Consider the following 22,444-nt stretch of genomic DNA (forward strand, 5'->3'; position numbering starts at 1 on the left):
TGCATGAATGCTTGGACGCATTGTTTTCCTTTTTGCTGCATCATCGAAAGGGTTATCGAAGATCATTTATTTATAACATTAATCTGAAACCCACTTTTCAGTGGTAGAACTGGGGGAGACTGAGTGTGGACTTTGGGAACAGGTACAAACACTTTGCCTGTAGATGTGGTTGAAAATCAAAAAGAAAAGAGCCAGCGGGCCTGTAAGTAGTACAAGAAGAGCTTGGGTTAAAAAGCAATATAAGAAGGATCCTTTTGCTTGTATTTCAGTAACATTTTGCAGGTGCACCGCACCTTGTATTTACTGCTAGATGAAAGCTGCATTTGAACTTGTCCATATCGAAGTCTAGACCTTCCTGCCACAGCACATCCACACTGTCTCCTCTTCATGGATTTAAATTGCTTTTCTTATTTAGACGTACCTAATGCCAAGTGAGCACTCTAGAAAACATAGAAAATAAAGATTAAAAATAACAAATACTCAATATTAAAGGACTCAGATTGGGATTGGGGCATCCCTCTTAGTAATAAGCCACATATTGAGTTCTGACTTATTAAAAAAAGGATTGTTGGGACCAACAAAGGCTCATGTAAGTGCATTATTAGTTTGTTTGGTAGCAGAGGCAATGGAAATGTTGTTGCATGAGCACAGAGTTAATAAAGTGACCTCCAGTCTCATGTGACCTCTCGGGATGTGAGAGACAAGAGCCTGTTGTTGAGAGCAGGAGGGGAGCAGGACAGCCAGCACTCACACTCCATACCACAACTGAGAAGGCCAGCAGCTGACTTATAGAAATAATGAATGAGGAAAAGAGGGGTGTGTACGGCTGTGTGAGGGCGAGGGATATTTTCATGCCATGTTCCTGTAAAGTAGCTTACAGACCTGATGTCGTCAAATATCTAACCCTTTCTCCCTTTCCATTTGTTGTGTGTGTATTTGTGTTCAGGTTAAGCAGTTTTGAGGTCTTGATTGCAGTCACTGTTATCCAGACTGTTAAAAAGACAGTGAAACCCAGTGTCTGTCGTCAAAACCTAAATTCTCTTTACTTAGCATTTCAGGCACAAATATAGAGAATAAGTCAAACTATTGCTAAGGACTGCCTCAGCTTCAACCAATAGGGGCCAAAAAGTGGCTCTGAAAACTTTGTAGCTTTCTCCTTTGTGATTACGGCAGCTGTGGTTACCTTGGATTCACTACAGTTACAGTGAGTTCAAACTGTGAACCAGTCTCATGGCAGAAAAGTCCTGGCTCCGGCTCTGTATGTTAGGGCTGAGACAAGAGTTTATTCTGGTGCAAGGAAACCAGGACGTGGTGCAGCACACAGCTTTGACAGCTCCTAGAAAAGCTGCACACCACCAAGGAACAGCACTGTCATCCTAGAGCCTAATTAGCAGCTGCATTAACACCTGCATCTGATGCTAGCAGATAGCTAGTAGCAAGCAAATGCTATTTCCTCCTCCTTTACTATGCCTTTGCAACAGGAGTCTTGTTAGTCTAATCTGATTTTCTATCTTCCATTCCTTTGTCACATTTGAGACCAGGTAAAACCTAAAAATCACTCATCACTAGAGCAAGCTCTCATGTGTCTGGGAGGGGGCCGAGACTCCAACTGCTGTGAGCCACTCACAGCAGATTTTCATGTAGCACCTACAGTAGAAGTGGGAAGGACACAGAAAAAAAAAAATACTAAAAGTTTCCCATGAAAAGCTCCATGTCGTTAATGTGTGTTTTTTTATTTTAATTCTGTGTAATGACATACAGTTAGAAAGAGTGATGCAGTAAATACCCTACCCCCCTAAAACAAATGGCCTGCTTTTAAGTCTGTTGCTGAAAAGCTCTCTGGCTAAGCTGCCAAAAACTACAAAACTACACTGTACTTTCGGTTAATAGTCGGGTTAAGCAAGCTCTGATTTTGTCTGTGTGAATGTGTGAATGTGTGTGTGTGTGTGTGTGTGTGTGTGTGTGTGTGTGTGTGTGTGTGTGTGTGTGTGTGTGTGTGTGTGTGTGTGTGTGTGTGTGTGTGTGTGTGTGTGTGTGTGTGTGTGCGTGTGTGCGCGCATGTGTATGTGTACATATGTGCAGTTTGAACCCAGCATATGTCTGTAACCTTCTCTGTCAGTTGTTTACATCTGTTCTGTGTCATTAAATGAGACTGTGCATGGATGTTGGTGCTTTGTGTGTGTGCGCGTGTATGTGTGTTCAACCCCCCGCGTTTTATTTCCTCTGTGCTGCGGATGTGGTCTGCCTGTTCACTCGGTCTCCACTTCTGCTTTGTCTGTCTTCTTCTGTCTTCACTGCGTTGCCTCTTTGACTCCCCTCACTTTTTGTCATCCAACATGGTTCCATCCAACGGTCACGTCAGTTTTCAAAGGAATTTTGTTGTAAATGTCACAGAAAATAAAATGCCAGATGGATCTTTTTCTCCAAAAATATATTCATGGAAGGAATCTTTCATGAACTGATGAATTCTGGACAAGTTGGTAGTGTCAGCTAATGAATGGCATGGCCTGTATAGTTATAGACTGAAACTGGCCTATTGTAGCACAGACCAGCATACACATCTTCTTGCATTGTTGCATTAACAGGGACCAGAAGTCAGTTATTCATTCCAAGGGACGGTAAATGAGGCTGCAGTGTGCTCAATTCGTTTGTCATGCTTTGCAGTAATTTACAGTATTTTTAGTTTCATGTCTCAACGGTTCTCTCTCTCTCTATCTCTGTGTCTGAAACCTGCTGGTGTGTTTTCTCTCTCAGAGCACAGCAGCTGGTGGGGAGGGGGAATCCCTCCTCAGTCCCATGGGAGGTAACCAGAGTAAAGGCAGAGACACAGACAGGGAGGCCGTAGGACAACAGTACCAGTCTGCCAACAAACATATACTGTGCCATGCATAGCGCGGTCTGGCGGCTGGTTGTGTGTATGCATGTGGAGGAGGGAACATGGCTCAGAACATCTCCACAGTTGCCGTATCCATTGTTCCTTAGGCACTGAGTAATGAAGTAGATACCATGTTGTCAGGTACCTGGATGCTAGCAGCATTAATCTGGTTTAGGTGTGAAGGTCTTCCTGCCCAACCAGTTATCAGCTGGGCGAGGGCTCTGTACTGTGCATGAGACAGCCAACGGCAATGATCTGGATTTTGTTATTGCAGTTTAAGTACTGGTGGGAACTTGCACGAGTTGCATCATATCTGACACTTGAATGAAATTGCGTTCATAGGCTAACATTTAAATAGGGAAGTCATTTTTCCAGCTGAGAAGCAAAAACATCCAGAGTTCATAGATAGTTGCATTTGTAATCTCAACTCGTCCTGCTGTGACATCAGATAGCTTCTTCTCTATCTTTGCTACTGGCAGTGGAACCACTATGACGTGCAAGACCAAGACCACATGACCAACAACGATAGATGGTAAATTGGAAACTACTGCAAAGCTGCATGTCGTCGTGTGGCTAACCAGGCTGAAAGAAAACTGCTCATGATCCATTCAGAGTGGACCACTTTTGGATCTAGCAGTGATCTACCAGATCACCACACTGCTTTAAAGGATGACACCAGCATTATTTTATATTTATCTTATTGTCAACCAATCCCATGAAAAGACTGAGGCATGTCATGTGTTTGTCTGTGTTTCACTTTTCATTTTAAAAAGGCTCAGTTATTTACTGGAACAGCTGGACACTGGAGTTTTTTATCAAATGTTACTCAAACTGGGAAAAATTGCACATTTGTTGGGGACTATTTTCAGCAGCAGATTAATCCGCATTTGGTGCTCCACTGAGTATTTGGGGCAGCAGGACAGTGTGTGTGGGATTGAATCAAAATGAACTACAGTGTGTGTGTGTTCATGGTAATAAAGGAACATGTCATCCAGTGGAACAGTGTGGCTCATTGATGTTTTTAATAGTTTTTGGACAACAGTGGAGCTCAATGGCACAGAGGAATAATATATCAGGCTTTGACACACATACACAATACTTGTTAGCAGGATGAGTTCATTGTTGGTTTGGCTCTTCTCAGTTATGAAACTGTAAAATATGGTAGGCCTCATCTAAGTCAGGGAGTATATCATTTGTTCCACCATCTTCTTATCACTCACTTTGATCTCTCTACACTGACATCACATCAATCTCAAAGATAAATAGTAGCAAATAATAAAGCTACTGCAAGGAAGTCAGCCAAGCTACACACACCTTTTAAACTTTTGACAGTTCATGGCATAGGCCGATGAGATGATAGAGTGACTGAGGACAGCTGACCCACACTGAAGGTCCCATGCTGGATCTGAAACAAGGACATCATGGTTGCACGCAAGGGTCTCTACTTTTCTTTATTTGTTGTGTTATGCTGTAGCTGCTGTGTCCCTCAGGCTCAGCAGGCAGCCATTAGTAAATCGGCCTCAGTCCCATTCCTCCTGGCTCTGTGTTTGTCCCGCAACACAATGTAACACTATAAGAACACTTGGTGAATAATGAAAGCCGAAGCCCTGCGTGTCTTATGTAACCGAGCAGATCCATTAACTCCCACAGTGTTTGGTGTCCAGATGGCTGATTCACTGAGGAAGTTTGCCATAGAGGAGGCATGGGGCCTCGGAGAGGTTACTTACTGCGAGATGAAAGCTGCATTTCAACTATCCGGGTTACTATGTGTTTACTACATTATAGGATTACTGTAACATTTTAGTTAATAATTTATTTGCCAGTCTGTCATTGAGCAGTGATGTTTGGAGAACTGCAGGGGTCTTGTGGCAACTGTGATGATCAGAGATTAACTTATCGCTGTAGTCTGGCTAAACTGGGTCAAGTGAGAGTTGAACGCACGTTCCTTATCCTACATTAAATGTGGAAGTTGTATAAAGTGACGCATGCTGTTGGATTACTATAGTAGTATGAACTACACAAATTCTGCTCTGTTAGATAACAAAAATACTTGAATACTTGTCATTCCTTCTATGTATATCTACCCCTTGGTTGACATTGTTGGCAGACACAGTATTTCCTCCAAGCCCGAAATGACAAATTAAACTGCAGCTATTGATACTCAAGCAAATTGATGACATCACGTAGGGCTTTTACCAAATCACAATGAGCATTTTGTCCATGTTCAGTCACTTTATATACCAATTCAATGATTAAATGGGAATATAATCAGCACATTAATTGATAAGTAAAGTTGACTTTAGTTCCATACATGCTGGTCTTGTCCAGTTTGTCTCGCTCTTACATAAATCTACTGAACCTTGTTCGAACCTCTCTTTCCAGGCCTCTAATAAACCCCATACAGCCCTCACACACTACTCTCATTCTAAAGTTGGCTGGCAGAATATATTTTCAGTTTTTCTTAATTGCCTCCAAGTCATTACATGGCAAAGCCACAGAGAACACTTCTGAGCTATGAAAACCAAACTGTCTTTCACAATGTCTGAGGTCATTACTCAAATCTAAAGGGGGCAAAGCTTTTGCAAGCATGGACCCTAAAATCTGGAATTTCATAAAAGAATAGTTGATTGTGTTGATATTTTTCAGTCTGGTTCAAAGGCTTTTTATTGTTTTTCCTTTCATCATAATTTGGATTTACTGCCTCCTCCTGCTTTATGTTATGTCTTTTGTGTGTACTTGTTAGGTGTCATCAGGAGTTCTGAGTGTGGTCATAGTGGATTTCCCCTTTTGCATGAAGCTTTGAGCTTTTGCATACAAGAGCCTAAAGAAACACTGCAGTCTGTGGGAGGGAAAGAAGAGAGGACGAGGTGGAAAGAAGCAAACATGAGCAGTGGAAGGGTAGGGGAGGAGTTGATGTAGGAGGAAGGAGACAGACTGAGGGGAGGGCAGGCGAATCAGGTCTGACTTGCCAAGTACAATACATCAGAAAAGGAGAGTTACTCCCTATCATCTGCTGTAGACTAGAAGTGAGTCTCATGAAGTGTCTCTCACCATCGTTTGACTTTCCGTGAGAAGAAAAAACATCACCCTGGTCTCTCTTTCGGTTTTATCCTGGACTAAGGCCCCTTCCCTGCATCCTCAAGTGTCAACAATAATGCACTAATTCCAACAAAGCTAACAGCTGGACTGTTTTTCTCCTGAAGCCAACAGGTCTTGAACATGGTGAGCTAAGCTGAGCACCAAGACTGGAAGGAGTGGAATCTGTAATGTAGCTCCACCAAAACGGAAAAAGGAAGCCCAAAACAATTTTATTCACGTGTGCTATCTTGTTATGTAACTGAGTCACCTGGACTTTGGTTAGTCATGACAGTCTGTGCTGGCCTGGCAGCCTTTAAGACTTCTGAGATGCTGCACAGAGCTACTGCTCCAAGTAGTTGTTGGGCATGAAATGGCTAAAAAAAAAAGCTAACTTTTCATTGGTGTATTTAACATATGATGCTAAAATGAAATGGTGTATTTCATGTCATGCAACATGTAAATGAAACAGCTGTTGAGCTCCTGAAAAGTGATTATTCATTCATTTTTTACTCTTTTTATGTGAAGTACTAACTTGATGGCTACATGCCATACGTATCTATCCCTTACTCAACTACAGAACGTAGTGCAGTTCTCTCCATCGTCACTCTCAGGCCTCGTCATGCAACAGTCTCACCCACACACACACACACACACACACTAATGGAGCTGTGGTGTTCTGCTTCTGTCAACAGTGCTGCTCCTCAGCTCGCTGTAACCAACACTGTCACAGGAATCAACACAGCCACATCCTGTCTTACAGCAGAGTTGTGTTGTCATTGGCAACATTGTGAAATAAACCCAAACAGCACCAGAGCGAATGGCGGGCTCTAGCATTTTAAACAAGCCAGGGTAAGGTGTAGCCGGTAAATGTCGGATGCTCGTGGATTATTTTGTATCCAAGAGAACAATCAGGATTTTTGAATAACCTGTTATATCTTAGATTAATACTCTGATCACTTCTGTGTCTTTCAGCTCATTGCTTTAGGTTGATGGCGCACAGTTCTACTGGCAGTCTTAGTCTTCAAGCTCAGGCAGCTGTTTTCAGTGAAGACGCTCTAAAAAGCCACTCTGCACTACTCAGCACCAAACAGCAGACAAAGTTAGAGCCTTGCTCATGAACGTAGTGGAACATTTAACAGCTAAAGAAACAGATATTTTACTCAGGAAGAGACAAAAAACAGAGGTAAAAGAGAGTGAATATTGGATTCACAGTCAGCAGGTGGACACAACAATGTCTACCGAACATTTGCAAACACTAGCTCCCATAAGCTACTGGTCAGACCAGACCAAGTGAGACTGTATCTTTAAGACCTCTTATTTATTTATTATACTTATAAATTTAAACTCTAATTTCTGTCAAATATAAGTGGTTGCATTGTTTACTATGGCCACGCATTCATCTTAAGGTCAGTCTTTATTTAAATAAAGACATGCACTTCAACAAAAAGCCTGCTGATTTAGTTCATGTGTTAGAGCAAAACATTATACTGTTATACTGTTAAATTTAACTGAGAAAAAGTTGCATATTATTACAGAAAATGTTGGACAGGCTTCGCTGTCTCTGTGGTTTGCAGAGACAAGTCTTTCCCAGCAGTCCCTTCAACCCTGTGGATTTACTCCAGTGAAGAGCTCCCCTATTTGTTGAGTCACTCCTCTCAGGGGAGTTTTGTTGTCTTGGCATCCTCCTGCTTGGCCTCTTTGTTTTTTTCTTTCTCTTTCTGGCTGCTCCTCAGCTCCTTTGTCCAGGCTCTCCTGCTGGTATTATACTGTATGCCTGTTACTCATTCACTCTCCCCCTCCTCCTTTACCTTTTCTGTGAACCTCACCTCCCTTCTTCAGAACGTGATATGAGTCGAGCCTCATTTTGTGAACACACAAACACGCCTCTGGACACACGGGGAGGCCCATGGGGTCCCGTCTTTTCTTCCATTTCAGTGTCACGCTGAGGGCTGAGTGGAGTGTGAGTGTGTGTTTGTTGGCTGAGGGACATGGAATAAATTGTGAAGCTTGCTGCTTGGCTCTAATTGGCACCGTTGATGCTTCATCAACGCCACGCAGCTTGTGAGATGAGATGTAGGAACAACTCAGATAAACATGCACTAATTTGAAAAGTGAGTTTTTGAAGCTGCAAGTGTGAACATGTTCTACCTCAACAGTTTCAAGCAGCTGAATGTGGTTTGGGGTGTTTCAGAGATGTTGTCCTTCCCACCTCCTCTGGCCTCAGACTTATGCCTCTCTATGCCTCTTCTTTGCATACCAGGGATGAGAGAGAAACTTTTTGGATTTTCTTGTCCTTCCTTTTCATTTTCCACTGACAGTCAGATCTTCAGCAGTTGTTGCTTTAATCATTTACTTTTTCTTCCTCTTTTTACTTTGTTGTTCATGGAAAAATACAGACTCTTAATGCCTTCATCATGCACCTTAGATCTCAGTCACCACCCCTAAGCAGGTGAGGCGTTCAGATACCTGATATCCTATTTTTAAGGTATTTCTTCGGTAAGTGTGACAAAACGCAATTGAATGCAGCAGCCCTGCAGTAAATACTACCTATTGTATGCTTGTAGTTTTCAGTATTTTTTTCACTTTGTCTTAAAGGAAGTGATTCAACTGTTTTTGAAGCAGTATTGTAAGTTGTCTCTGGCATTTTGCCCAGTCCCTCTATGACAGATAGGCCCTCTGCAATTAATCAGTGCCAGGTAGAAGGGAAGCCACATTGCTCACTTGTTCACATACCTGGTAGCTCATTCTGACTGCAGACATTGGGCCGTGGTAAAATCGTCCTGCCAAGAATGAGTTTTCTTTCCATCGTGGGTTGCTTTCAGGTTAAGTTGTGGGCACTCTTCTCGTATCATTGGTTGTGCTTTGAAAGGTCACAGACAAACAAGGAGAGTGTTGAGTTGAAACAGAGTTGAAACAGCTTGAGTTTTGAATGGCAAGGCATGAAATCTGAGCAGTGTACAGAGATAGAGAAAGAATGAAAGCGTTTTTGTTGAACTAGAAACAGTTGTTCTATTGGCAAATATTAATATCAAATTGAATATTAATTTTTTTAGGAAAAAAATGGCTCATGCTGCTTCAAAAGGCCCTCTGTCTTTGATCATTTATAGAGGTCCTAAAGGTCAGGGTATGCTTCAAATAAACTAGTTTTTCCAAAGATTCGTCCATTAACATCTGCATTTAAGCTAAGTGTTGGGAGCAGTGGGCAGCCACTGAGCGGCGCCTGGGGACCAGCTCCAGTTTTAAAGCCAATGCCAACTGGCAGACTTCACACAAAAAGGCCCTGCCCCTGCCCCAGCATCGAAACCAGGACCTCCTCACAGTGAGGAAACAGTGCGAACCACTGAACAACCGTGCTGCCCCAATCAAAATCATGTTGCTATGGTGAGAGCCAGGTATGGTTTGTGGTTGGTGTGATATGGCTTTCAGTGATGCAATTTGTGGCTCCTATGTGACTTTGTCATACACAGGATGCTGGCAAGCTTTTGATACACCACACCCAATCACAAATCACACCTGATTTTTACCAGAGCAACGCAAATTTGATGGATTAGATGCCTTCACTGGCCCTCGGAAGCACTTAACGGTAGCTTCTCATGGTATGGACAGTTTACAGGAGCGGCCTTGTGACTTGAAAAGGTAATAAGATTTGCAAACAGATTAGTGTGTTAATTGTCTTTGACAGGGCACAGCAGTTTGTACTGACATGGAAGTTCAGTTGCCTTATCGTGAAGACTTTAAGACCTTTTTAAGACCTCCTTTTTGGAATTGAAAATAAGATCCCTGTGTCATCACTGGAAACAATTACCAAGTGAAACAAGTGTTGGCTATCTTTCTCCATGATGTCTGACTTGGAAGAATAGTCTATCACACAAACCTTTGAAGAGTTGTTCAACTCTGCACCAGTGTAGTCTCATTTGTAAAACTGAGACTTTTGAAGAGTGGCCTAAATTCTTGCTGATTATGTCAGTGTGTTGATCAGTACCTGAGTGAGGCCCCAGGTTATGCAATGCATTCTAGAGTATGAGTACATGTGAGTAAATTTCCTCAGTTTTTTTAACACTGGATTTGCTTGTCTGCTTTGATATACTGAAGGACTTTTCCTCATGTGTTAGGAGACTTTACAAAAGTCCCACTAAGCAGTGTGTCATAAGTTCTAGAGGTCACTGGGTCAGCAGTGATGCAAGTGTCTGAAGTGGATCCTCCTCCATCACATCCTGACCTCTAATTAGACACAGTGCTCTGCTCGGAGAAGCCAATCCTCCTTGTTCTGCTGATCCCTTGCAATCCTGTTTAGACAGTGTTTTAGGCTGCATCTTCTGGTCTCATAGTTCATTCCTTCTGTTTAAAAGGTTTGAAAGGTTAAGCATTAGCTGCCTTTATACGAGCTGTAATAACAGATCTCAAATTTCGTCCATAACGCATGGTCTATTAATGAAGTTTACTCAGTTGTCATGGAGATGAATCTGTTGATATAATAGCTCAGTAGCTGTTATTATGTCAACCACAGCAATTTTTGTCAACAGATCTATCTTCATGACAACTGAGCAAACGCCATTCACAGATGAAGACCATGTGATTCAGCTTACCCTAACCCTACCCTAACCCTCACTTTGATGCTTAAGTTCCATTTTGATAAAGCTTTATTGTCATTAGTTTGACCATCATGACTTCACACCAATGATTTGTGCATGTAGCACCTTTAAACTCAGTTCCAAGTTGCATGCAGGAGAAACCTTTTACACATGTGGCACTTCTGGCTCCATCACAACCAGTGATTTCATCGCAGGTGTTTTCTATTAGCTGTCAGGTCCATCCAGCACACTCTGAAACTTGCCTAGGTTGGTGGACTGGTGCACTGATGAAGTTCACTGTAGCTGTAACGTGGCAGCGAAGGCGGATGTAGGGCAGACACAAAAGCCCCAGGTAGAGAGAAGGTGTTCCCATCATTAACACATCCACAAGTTCATGTTTGTCTTTTTTCATCTAAGCTCATTTCTCAAGGTTAATGATAGGTGACCCTGTTCTTAAGCCTGTCACGAAATCTGCATGGTCACCATGGTAACTACACTGGGGTCAATCCAGGTCAGCAGAGACATTAAAGTGCCTAGTATGGATTCATCCTGTCAAATGGGGTGACACTGCATAAACATGCGTGTCTCTGCAAGGTTTACTCTGTTTTCGGTGAAATAGTTACTTTCCCTTTTTGTCTTGACAGATGAATTTGCTTTTCTTTTCTCCTAACCAATCAGTGGTTAGTGTTTTACTCTCTCTACCAATGTCCTTTTCATTCGACATGGAAGGTGGAGGCATCTCACTGTTTTCATCACTGTAATTTGTTAAAGAAGCTAGTAAGTGGACCTTGAGTGAAGATTTGTTTGTCAGGCTACTATTTCCAGGGACAAGAACGGACCTACTTTCAATTCTTTGGATATAGACATGTTTTTCTTGAAAATCTTTCTGTTGTTCATTGAATCACTGAATCCAAGTGTACTGTATATCGGCTCTTATTTGCCATAGATTCAGCCAATAACAATTAGGCTGTATACAGTATGTGTGTTTCCAAGCCTTCATTGACAGACCTTCAACCTCAGTTAATTTACCTAAAACAAATCAGACCAGACTTTGAAGTGTGCACCTGAGGTCAGGTAACAAATAGCCACAACCATCCCTTACATCTGGTTGCACTGGGCAGGGAAGCCAAATCACATTTGACACTCACAATAATGACAGCTGTGAACTGTCTCAGCTGGATCGAGACAATCTGGAAACAAATTGCCAAGGGTCAGAATGAGTCAGCTGTTTAACCAGAAGGATCTCAGCTCTTGTCATCGTGACATGTTGGCCCACCTCCTCTTCATGCTGCTTTGTTGAGCAGACAGAGTTGGCTCTGAACCATAGAGCCAGCCTGTTTCAAGCCAGCGTCCTGCTGTTTGAACCGTGGCAGGCCAGTGAGAGAATGGACGTTTCACTGCCCATTCCACAGCACATGTTTTTCCCATGATGCTTATAGTCAGTCAGTCTGGCTTTGTTTCAACAACTACCAGGACATTTTGGCAGGAATGCCTCCTGGGAAAAAACACAGGGAAAGGCTGCCTCAGACTTTTCAGCTGTGTGTGTGTGTGTGTGTGTGTGTGTGTGTGTGTGTGTGTGTGTGTGTGTGTGTGTGTGTGTGTGTGTGTGTGTGCGTGTGTGTGTGCGTGTGTCTTCTTTTATTTTTGTGTTTAAAAAGACCAAATATGGGCAATATCTGTATTAATGCATGGATTTAAGGAGGTTAAGATAAGAACTGGATTGGATTTATGATGAGGTTAGGTGCTCACAAGTATACAATTACAAAAGTGCATGTGCATGCGCTGTACAGCAAATACTTTTATTTACTTTTCTTGCTGTGTAAATAAGTTCCAAGCCAGCGCTTCCCTTTTAAACCAAACTGGAGCACCCACATATCTGGCTGTTTTTTGCAACAGCGGATACAGAGACTAGACAACCTCTCCATCCCCCAGAGCTGACACACACATATACACACCCCCCCACATGCACACACACACACACACACACACACACACACACACACACACACACACATACATACATTTCCACCCCCACCTATTGTTCAGGCAGCTCCCCTCCAGCTATGGGACAGTGAAAATGGGTAGAGATCAGGCTTTAGAGCTACTGTACAGAATCGAGCCACTCTCACATTTACTGTATGTACATCTACAGTGAGTAAAAATGACTTCAAAAATTAATCGATTATCAAAATAATGAAATGTGTCCACCGACCAATCTATTTATTTGATGAGGTGTTCCAGCTCTCAGACTGACGAAGAAAAACAGGCTCCCAAGGAAATTCTTAAATGAATCTTTCTGCTCCTTTATTATTCTTGATATACAGTAAAGGAGACAATGAACAGACAGAACACTTTAAAACATAATGACAAGCTGAAAGTGAAAATGGTGATAATGGAGAAACCATTAAAGCTCACTTATCTAAACATGATGCATGATGATTCTCTATAGGACCATGTCCCACTGTTATTAACCCATCTAACAGTGTAGTAGCAAGAAGTCACAGGCCGTGATCTCCTCCTGAATTTTTCAGTTCAAGCCTTCCAAAAGTCCCCATATAAGCCCTAACAAAGAGAGGAACTGCCTCCTCCTCCTCCTCGAGCCCTGCTGCTTCCAACAGCAATCAATAAAAAGCCATTGGGCTGTCTGCCATTGACAGACTTCTGTCTCATCCTGAAAGCTCAGTGCTAATGGTGCTTTTTGGAATCACTGCAGCTCTATAGACAATCTATCAGTGCTTTGTTGTGTCTGCTGCACGCTCACATGTCTTTTGTCCCACATGCATCCTGATGTAGAGTGTGAGCGGTGCAGATATTTGTCGAAGATAGACGTGTCGATGACAGTCAATACTGAACACGCCCAGTGATACTGTCATTAGGAAAGGGGGAGGTTTGGGCAAAAGAAGCGATGCTTGGAATGTGGAAGATTTTTGAGAGTGAGAAAAATGATGGTGGAAGATTATGTTTCTAATCTGTCTGAATCTGATTAAACAGAGCATTCTTTCCCCTGTGAAATGGCAGTTAGAGCATTTTTATCTTCATTAATCTGACATACATCTGAGTGAAATGGAAGCTGTGGGTGGGCTGTGATTTTTGAGAGGAATGTGATTGTTCGTGCGTGGATAAGGTCACTCAAAAGTGGGTGTGACTGTGTGCCATCCAGCACATGGAGGGTTGTTAGATCAGGAGGTGGAGGCCAACAAGAAACAAGTCAGTCAGATTAAAATTGTTTGTTATTTCTGTTATTTGTATTTGTTCCAGCTCTACTAGGAAGTGCATTTCAATTGTCCCAATCATGACTTAAAACCTCGACTCAAACTGGAACCATTTTGTTATTACTGATGCCGATATCTCTGAATTGAAGAGGTGTATTCAAGCAAGGAAGTCAGAGACTTTGATAAATTCTGTCATTCTGTCCTGGGATCATTTAAAGGTGTCTAACAGCAACATTTTTGTGACTTTTTACATGTTTGGATTGGGAGGGTTCACCTCAATTCTTAATTGACAGTAGAATGAACTGGTATTCATGTATCCTTCAAGGTGGATGAGAATGGCCTACATACAGTCACTCTGGAAACAGAAAGTGGGAAGCAGCCAGTAGCAGCTATTTTTGGAAATACTCACCCAGTTTGGTCAGAAGTGGACGAGTGCTGGCCTTGCCAACGCTCAGTGTGTGGGATCCCTGCTTGGAGCTGTTCGGTAATTTTAGGCTGGTGGTTTTGGAAAATGGTGTGGATCCTGTCAAACGGCACAAAGATACATCAACTATAAAACCAAAGTATGAATTTGATGGATGTCATCAGGGTTATGATCTCTGTTTGGGTTTGGAGACTAAAAAAATAGGAAAAACAAAACAAAATAGAATATCGTGGCCTCCGCCTTCAGTCAACCGCCGTTCTCTGTTCTAAATTTAATCTCAACATAAAATGACCTATTTACTATTACACATTTTGGTGAAAGCGCTCATTTGTTGCAATTTGAAAATTGCATGCCAAAAAAGTATCTACATAAAAGTAGTGTAGTTTTATTCGTCTTTGGCATGTGCAGGGGCCATATTTTTTGTTTTCGAGGCGCCCTCTGTGGGTTATGTGTTATTATTTGTTGGGGAGAATGCCACCCACAGCTGGTATATAATTCAGACTGATTATGTGTTTCCAGACCCTGATGAAGACTGAGAATAATACGCATTGGTAGGTTTGTTTGCCTGTATGTTCGGGGAATAAATTTCACCTGAAGACGGACTGCTTTGGTTTTTTCTTGTTTGCTCCATTTCATATTCAGCAAGACTTCCTGGATCTTGTTTTTTGTACTTCCACCCGCACCTCCAAAAGGGGCCTTCACCTCACCATCAGAGCCATGCAGCGTTTCCTTCCATCTTTGTGAACACCTCTCACACACTGACATGTTGTTTTCAATGGCCATTATTTGACTTTTGACTGACAGGAAACGAGGGCAGAGAGAGGGAAGTTTGATTATCACGTTGCGATATTGCAAAATTACAAGATATAATAAATTAGCACCATAAGAATTATAATGATGATGTTCAGCAGCTTTTTAGCTAATTCCTATCTCTACTGAATTCCCATCCCCTAATAAAGTACTTGAGTTAAACAGTAGTTTCCACAACTTACTGTCTCCCTTTCCTTTGTGGAAACGCTGAAGGGTCAGTCTAATGTTTGGTCTTCTTCTTATGTTGTCAGATCTGTCAAAGAACCGCCTGTGTGAGCTGCCGGAGGAGCTCTGTCAGTTCATCTCTCTGGAGACACTGAGCCTTTACCACAATGGGATGCGTTCACTGTCCTCCAGCCTGGGCAACCTCCAGGCCCTCACCTACCTCAACCTCAGGTAAGTCAACGACCTCCATGTGCTACATCTGAGCCAGTTAGCTAGTTCTCATTGTGCTGCAGCTAACATCAGTCAACCAATCCAATAAGAAGCCTTTTTATCATTACTTTAACCAAAGCCTTGGTCCTGTTTTCAAAGTTTTGGCCATCATTTCTGATCTGATCGCATTGTACTCACTACTTACTCAAAGTCCTTCCTCACATGTTGGAACATGACAACATTGCCGCAACAGATTATCAAAATCTTTTTGGACTGCAGACCAGTTTCGTATTGACAACGATTTTATTTTTGCTGGTCGTGTGAATTCATTTTCTACATTTTAAGATAGAGGTATGGCACGTGGTTTCCTGTTACCAAACGCAGTCTATTTGTTACCTGTTCACAAATCATGTATGTTTCATTTCAGACATAACCTCTCTCTTTACATCCTCAAACACACAAATAAGCCTTAAAGTCAATGGAAAATGACACAGACAGAGAAGGAAAACATAAGTGACCGACTGGGCAAGCATAAAAACAAATCTACACTGAAAAACTAAAAAAAAAACTTGGTCACATGCTCTGTATTTCATTGTGGTTACTTTATAAATAAACGTAAACGACAGATTGATGTCTCAGCAGCACTCAGGTGGTTTCTTTTCGCAGATTGCATGCTCTGCTAAATGTTGAAAGCTAGTGATAATGGCTGGTTATCAAGTGTTGAGTTTGGGAGAGTGGGACAGGGAGTGATGAGGAGAAATGCCCCACACAGTGTGCCAAGCTGAGGGTAATTAAGACAAAAATAATGAATTATAGCCAGTAAAGCTGTGGAAAATGGCACTTTCTAGCTGAATTATATTGCTTCTTCGGGTTTTTGTGGCCTGCACCGCTTGGTGGTTGAGAACAATTGATGTATATTACTTTGTCTGGAACATTTGAAAATGATTGCACCCACAATGTAGTCTTACAACAACTGTTCTAAGTGTGGTCGGTCCAGACTGAACCTGGAAGCTGGTCTGCAAAAGCCCAAATGAGTAAATCCTCAATTTTACTGAATTTTGATGAAAAGTTGCACTTCAGCGCACCGCAGCAGCCAACGCGTTGCATCCACTTCACAGTTAGCACATTGCAAGTGCATGACGCCTCTAGAGTGCAGCTGTTGTTTGAAAACTGTTTGTGCTGGAGATGAAGTCAGGCCGTCCAAACCTTCTTACAACAACTGAACCACACTGACACTCCTCTCTCCTCGACGCTGTAATTTCACTGTTGCTAGGAGACTGGAAAACCCCTCCAGGTGGCTGCTAATACAGGCAGCAAAAGTGTAGGCTCAAAGCAAATATATTGTATAACAAGAAATAACAAAGACTTGGTGTAGCTGCGCATTTTTTCTAGGCTAGCTACAACATGAAACTGTATTTTCTAATGGTATTAAAATGTATCAAATGTTACACTTTCATGAAGGAGGTTCTCAACACGAGTGTATCTGTTGCACTGGGCCCAGATGGATATGCCACTTGAGTGACATCACCGTGTGTGTGTGTGCGCGCCTGCTTGTCTCCACAGTCGTAATCTTCTGTCCAGTTTGCCCCCGTCGTTGTTTCAACTTCCTCTCCTTCGAGTGCTCATCGTCAGCAACAACAAGCTGTGCTCACTGCCTGCCTCCATATACTCCCTCACGCATCTCCGACAGCTGGTATGATACTGTGTACACACTGATATTCACACGCCCGCACATTGCTGACTCCCGTCAGCAGTATCTTTCTGTGCTATAACTTTCTCAGCAGCAGCATAGAGATTAAGTTGTTGTAAGTTTAAATGGTGATGGAGGTAGAAAATAGTGAACTCCACCTTTTGTTATTCTCTCAGTACAGATGTTTGTATGTCCTTGTGGGTTATAGTGAAAAGTATCTGTTTTAAAATCTGAGTTTAAAGCAAATCCTTTTCTGGTGTAATAAAATATGCCTGTTGTCCTGTCAGTGGTCTGCACTTTTACATCACTGGTCTTGCTTCACTGTAGTCTCTCTGTCTCTCTCCCTCTCTCTCCCTCTCTCTCTCTCTCTCTCTCTCTCTCTCAGGATGTAAGCTGTAATGAGCTGCAGTGTTTGCCAGCTGAGCTCGGCCAACTGGAGTGTCTGAGGGACTTAAACCTGCGGAGGAACCAGCTCACCACTTTGCCTGAAGGTATAGACACACGACTAACCCCAGAAGCTTCAGCAAAGTCTGTGTGCAGACTCCACGAAGTGATTCCACACAGTTTATAAGATGCCATCAGTTGGTATTCAGTGCATGGAAACTGTACAAGAAGATAAAGATATCCTGTCGACTAAAGTAAGCTTCATTAAGCCTGCAAAGTATGACTGTAACACCCTAAACACATTATAGCTCTCTGTGCACCATGGATTGTAATGTAGAATCTTTGCAAGTTGGATTCTAATTGCATCATGACTGTGGGCCATTGATTGTTTATATGTAGAAGTATTGAACTGCTTCTGACTTGCTGCAAGCCTAATGGATCTTACGCCTCATTCCCTAGCTCATTGGGAGGAAATGTAAATGAATGTACTTCCTAAAAGCAAGAATAAACAGAGTACCAGTGGATGTTTGTTTGTGCACAGGAGCTGGTTGCACCAGCATTTTCTAAATTCAAATTTCAAAGGCCAAGTTATGATGTTACATGTTTACCAAGAGAAGATTTAGCACTCTTAAATTCAGACTATTTTGATAATGTGTGTACTGGTTAAAGTGAAGAGTTCAAGAAGTATCGTTGAATATGTTCAATATATCTTAGGCCCAAATGACTTTGTAACTAATCAATTCCCCTTTGTTTGTATCATTTAGAAATATCCGAGCTCCCCCTTGTCCGACTTGATGTGTCCTGCAACCGCATTTCCCATGTGCCCTTGTGTTACCGCCACCTCCGGCATCTCCAGAGCATCTTACTGGACAACAACCCGCTGCAAATGCCACCTGCGCAGATCTGCTCCAAGGGCAAATACCACATCTTCAAGTACCTCAACATGGAGGCCTGCAAGAGGAGCCAGGAGGAGCTAGAGAGACACCTGAGGCCCACTGGATTCAACAGCTGGTGAGGAGGGAAGGGAGGGAGGGAGTGAGGGAGCAAGTGATTAAAGGGAGAAATAAGAGACAAGGAACAAGCTCTTTCCACTGGTCAAACTTTCTACAATAAATATTTCAGCAATTTTGGGTGTATTTCAGACAATGAATACCAGGTGATGCAATGTTATTTTAAGGGTGATCTTTAATCAGGGAATCAAAAAGGAGGCAGTGCTTATGTCTACACTATTCTGCTTGTTTCAGACTATGTTTTTTACAATAACGGATGGTGGCATCAGTTATTTCTCAGGATGTTTTTTACAGCACAATCGATAACTCAGTCCAGAAAAAAATGGACAAGGTGGTGACAGTAATTGCAACTTGTTGGATTGCTGTCATATTTAAGTGACAGTTGGACATAAGTGCTGTTTACTGATGGCAGCAGTTACTGCACCTAGTCATTATAGGATGATGGAGGTATGGCAATAAATATGTCTTGTCACCGCAATAAGCACCTGAGGATGCATTCTTTTACTGATCAAATGTTGTTTTCTCAAAGGAGAGCAAGGAAATTACATACAATGCACATGTAATATGGAGGATATACATAATTTGCAAACATTAACTCACTCTGCAGATTGGAGGATGCGCTTACACCAAAATATGAATGATGAGAACGTGAGGTTTACAGGATAAATAGCAGAGGTACAGTCAATGTAGGACAGGGAAATGTATGGTAGATGATGACAGTGAAAGGGTATGTTAACTAAGAGTAAAAAGGGTTTATCAAATATTTATAAACTTGAATAGAACCCTTTCAGCTGCCTGGTGAGCCATTTCCATGAAACAGACAGGACCAAGGACGGAGATAAGAGAGAATATTTGACAGAAGAGCTCTGAGTGTCCTGAGGGAAAAAGAAACACGAGTCACTGCCCTTCAGACTAATCAACCCCTGTGTAACAGTCTGACAACAAGACTGTTGTATTTACTTGTATTTTTACCATGTTCTGGGTGAATACTCGAGTCTGATTGGCTGCAAGATGTCCATTAACTCATTAATGGACACATACTACGTAGTTCCAGTGAAACTGTCTGTTCATTGCTCTAAATTAGCACACTACACAGTATCAGCCTGTACCTAAAATGAGTAACCATAGCAACAGGGATGCAGTCAAAAAATTACAACACTAAGTGTAGTCCTTCAGTCCTCTGAACACCACAGGATGGTGACTGTAACACACAAGCTGCGAGCACACCACCCCTTTGAACTTACTGATAATCTCACACTCGCTACTTCAAGCTGCAGTCGTCTGAATATTGATATTGATTTGGGTGCAGTGACATGCTGGATAGCTGGCTAGTCCTGTTGATAGACATACTGTCAAAGTGCATTTACTGTTTGTCAACCGTATGCATTGTTATTGACTTTGATTCTTGCTAGCATAACGTTAGCTTTCTGGTTCATAGCTAAACCAAAGGATTCTATGAGCTGAGTAGACTAGAAATGTCTCCTGATGCCAAGTCAAATCACAGATTTACCCTACTCTACTCGAGTACTGAACAATGCTTCCATTGCAGAAGCATCTTGCGGGAGGATTGTTCTAGCTATTAGTCTAGGTGTTACCAGGGAAGCTGAGTTCTAAAACTTGATCGCAAACTGTATGAAACATAAAATTAATGCTCTTCATTTTTTTTTTCTTTAGCAATTGACCATGGTATAAGTGGGATAATGTCCTTTGATGTGTCCTTAATCAAGGACTAATTGATTCATAATGGATGCATTCATTCCTGATAATGATTATCCCTTTTGCGTGTGTGCATTGAGCTTATCCTGATATGCGCTCTACATGTTTCCCTGCAGTCTGTCAGACCAGGAACTGTTCACAGGTCAGTTTGGAGGGCTGGACTCTGGCTTCAACAGTGTGGACAGCGGCAGCAAACGGTGGTCTGGAAATGAGGTAAAACTAGGAACACACACACGCACAGTCATTTATGCAATGCCATAGGTCCTGAGTGACGACATTACATGCTGATCAAACACTACTGATGTTACTGTGTAACATCAAGATGTAAATGTACTCATGCTTTGTTTAAATACCAGGGTTGAGAAAATAAAAAATAAACATGATTAGGACATCCTCAAGTCAAAGTAACTTACATGATACACATTGATCTCAATAAACCTAAAAAAATACATGGTAGGTGAAAACCATGTATCACATACAAATACAACAACAGCACAAATGCAGCCGACCTACCCATAATGTTACCAATAGGCCACAGATCAATGACTCATAGACATCTGTGTGTCCAGTCAGCAGATGACTTCTCAGAGCGTTCCCTTCGAATGGCTGAGGTCAGCAGAGATCAGAGGAACCTGGAGGAGGAGGAGGAGGAAGAGGAGGATGGATCTCCTCTGGAGGCTAGCAAAGGTGAGGAAGGATACACCCACACTAAAAGAAAACATAACTGCATTTTTCTCCAGCCAAAAAGCCTCTGAACCCTTAAGTTTGTCGCACTTTGACGTAAAATCTTCTCTTTGCAGTGAATGGAGAGGCTGAGCATGTAGACTTCATTGACAGCAGTGTGACCGAGGAAGAGGAAGGGGAGATTGGGATGGATCCACCCACATGTCCTCTCATAGTAGCCCCTCTGGTACCAGTCATTCCCCAACTGATCAGCAATTGTGTCAGATCCTCTTGTTGTCAACATCTTGCCTTGTATGTAATTTAGAACAGGGAGGTTATTGATTGTGTCATTGATTTCCAGGAGCAGCTGAAGAACTCATCACCGCCCCAAACCCAGGGTTCAACAGTACGCAGGTAAGTCTTGCAAAACATGCTGTTCGGGATACCCTTTGCATGAAACTGAGTTTTAGCCAAATAAACTGGAGTAAGCTTCCAACACAAAATAGGTATAGTGGTTTGAAAAGCAAAATGGTTTAAAGAGTAAAACATGACAAACACGAAAAACAAAAGGGTTTTTTCTCTAACACCACTGGCATTTGATGCTAGTAATGACCTCTGCCAAGGTCTTATTTGTTTGTAGTTCTTGTTGGAGGTATTCCAGTACATTAGAAAAGCATTTGCATATCACCTTTAATTCTACTCCTCCTGTTTGTGTGGCTGTTCTTCATCTAAAGACAGGCAGTGTTTTATCACTTTTTCTTTCCTTCTTTCCTCCCTTGTTTTACAAGGTCACTTCAGAGGCTGTTTGAAGAGCTGGGAAAAGTCAATAGACTGCAGCTCACATTACTTACAGTGTTAGTCACTCACTGCCCCTCAGACTCTGCATGTTGACTGCTTGAGGGTGCTGTTATCTTGGAAAGCTAACAGTTGACTCAGTCAGTCTTTACGTTTGTTACATTGTGTGCAACTTAACAGCATTCTCTAAATATTTGTGCCTTTTGAAAGCTCATATAAAACAAAAAATGTAGAGAGAAACAATATACCTCAATACACATACAGTACCAGTGCCTGACACAAAGAAAGTAGTCCAGAATTATGTGGGATTATATATCAATATAAACCTACCTGATCTGTGAATGCCTCAGCGTTTGTTAGAGAACATTACTAAAGAAACATAAAGACCAAGGAACTCATCAAACAGGTCAGGGATGTAGTTGGTTATGGAAAAAAAAAATCTCCCGAGCTTTGATTATATCCATCATGAGAAACTGCAAAGAATGTAAGATCTACCAAGAGAAGACCGCCCACCTAAACTGACGGACAGGGCAAGGAGGGCACTACTCTGAGAAGCAACCAAGAGGCCACTGGTAACTCTGGAGAAGCTGGAAAGATCTGCTGCTCAGGTTGGACAGTCTGTCCACTGAAAACTTTCAATCATGCACTCCACAAATCTGGCCTTTATGGTGAGAAGAAAGCCAGAGCTGAAAGAAAGCAGTTAGAAAATTTACCACAAGCCACGTGGAGACAGCAAACATATGGCTGCAACACTGCACATCACTTTGACCACACCATCACAGCATCATGCTGTGGGGATGCCTGTTTCAGTCTGCAAGGGACTTGAGAATGGGACAGAGGT

General features: G+C 42.2%; 1 protein-coding gene across 2 annotated transcripts in view; it reads left to right on the forward strand.

Annotated features, from left to right (window-relative positions):
- Positions 1-22,444, forward strand: part of lrch4 (leucine-rich repeats and calponin homology (CH) domain containing 4) — a 52,361-nt gene that overhangs the window by 9,672 nt on the left and 20,245 nt on the right. For both annotated transcript variants that reach the window (XM_070993038.1, XM_070993037.1), the window contains exons 2-9: positions 15,222-15,366; positions 16,909-17,038; positions 17,421-17,526; positions 18,184-18,430; positions 20,262-20,358; positions 20,715-20,832; positions 20,946-21,055; positions 21,170-21,222. In XM_070993038.1, coding sequence (XP_070849139.1) covers positions 15,222-15,366; positions 16,909-17,038; positions 17,421-17,526; positions 18,184-18,430; positions 20,262-20,358; positions 20,715-20,832; positions 20,946-21,055; positions 21,170-21,222 — 1,006 coding nt within the window. The remainder of the gene's footprint in view (positions 1-15,221; positions 15,367-16,908; positions 17,039-17,420; positions 17,527-18,183; positions 18,431-20,261; positions 20,359-20,714; positions 20,833-20,945; positions 21,056-21,169; positions 21,223-22,444) is intronic.

This window comes from Chaetodon trifascialis, chromosome 23, assembly GCF_039877785.1.
Source record: "Chaetodon trifascialis isolate fChaTrf1 chromosome 23, fChaTrf1.hap1, whole genome shotgun sequence".
In the NCBI taxonomy this organism is placed as follows: domain Eukaryota; kingdom Metazoa; phylum Chordata; class Actinopteri; order Chaetodontiformes; family Chaetodontidae; genus Chaetodon; species Chaetodon trifascialis.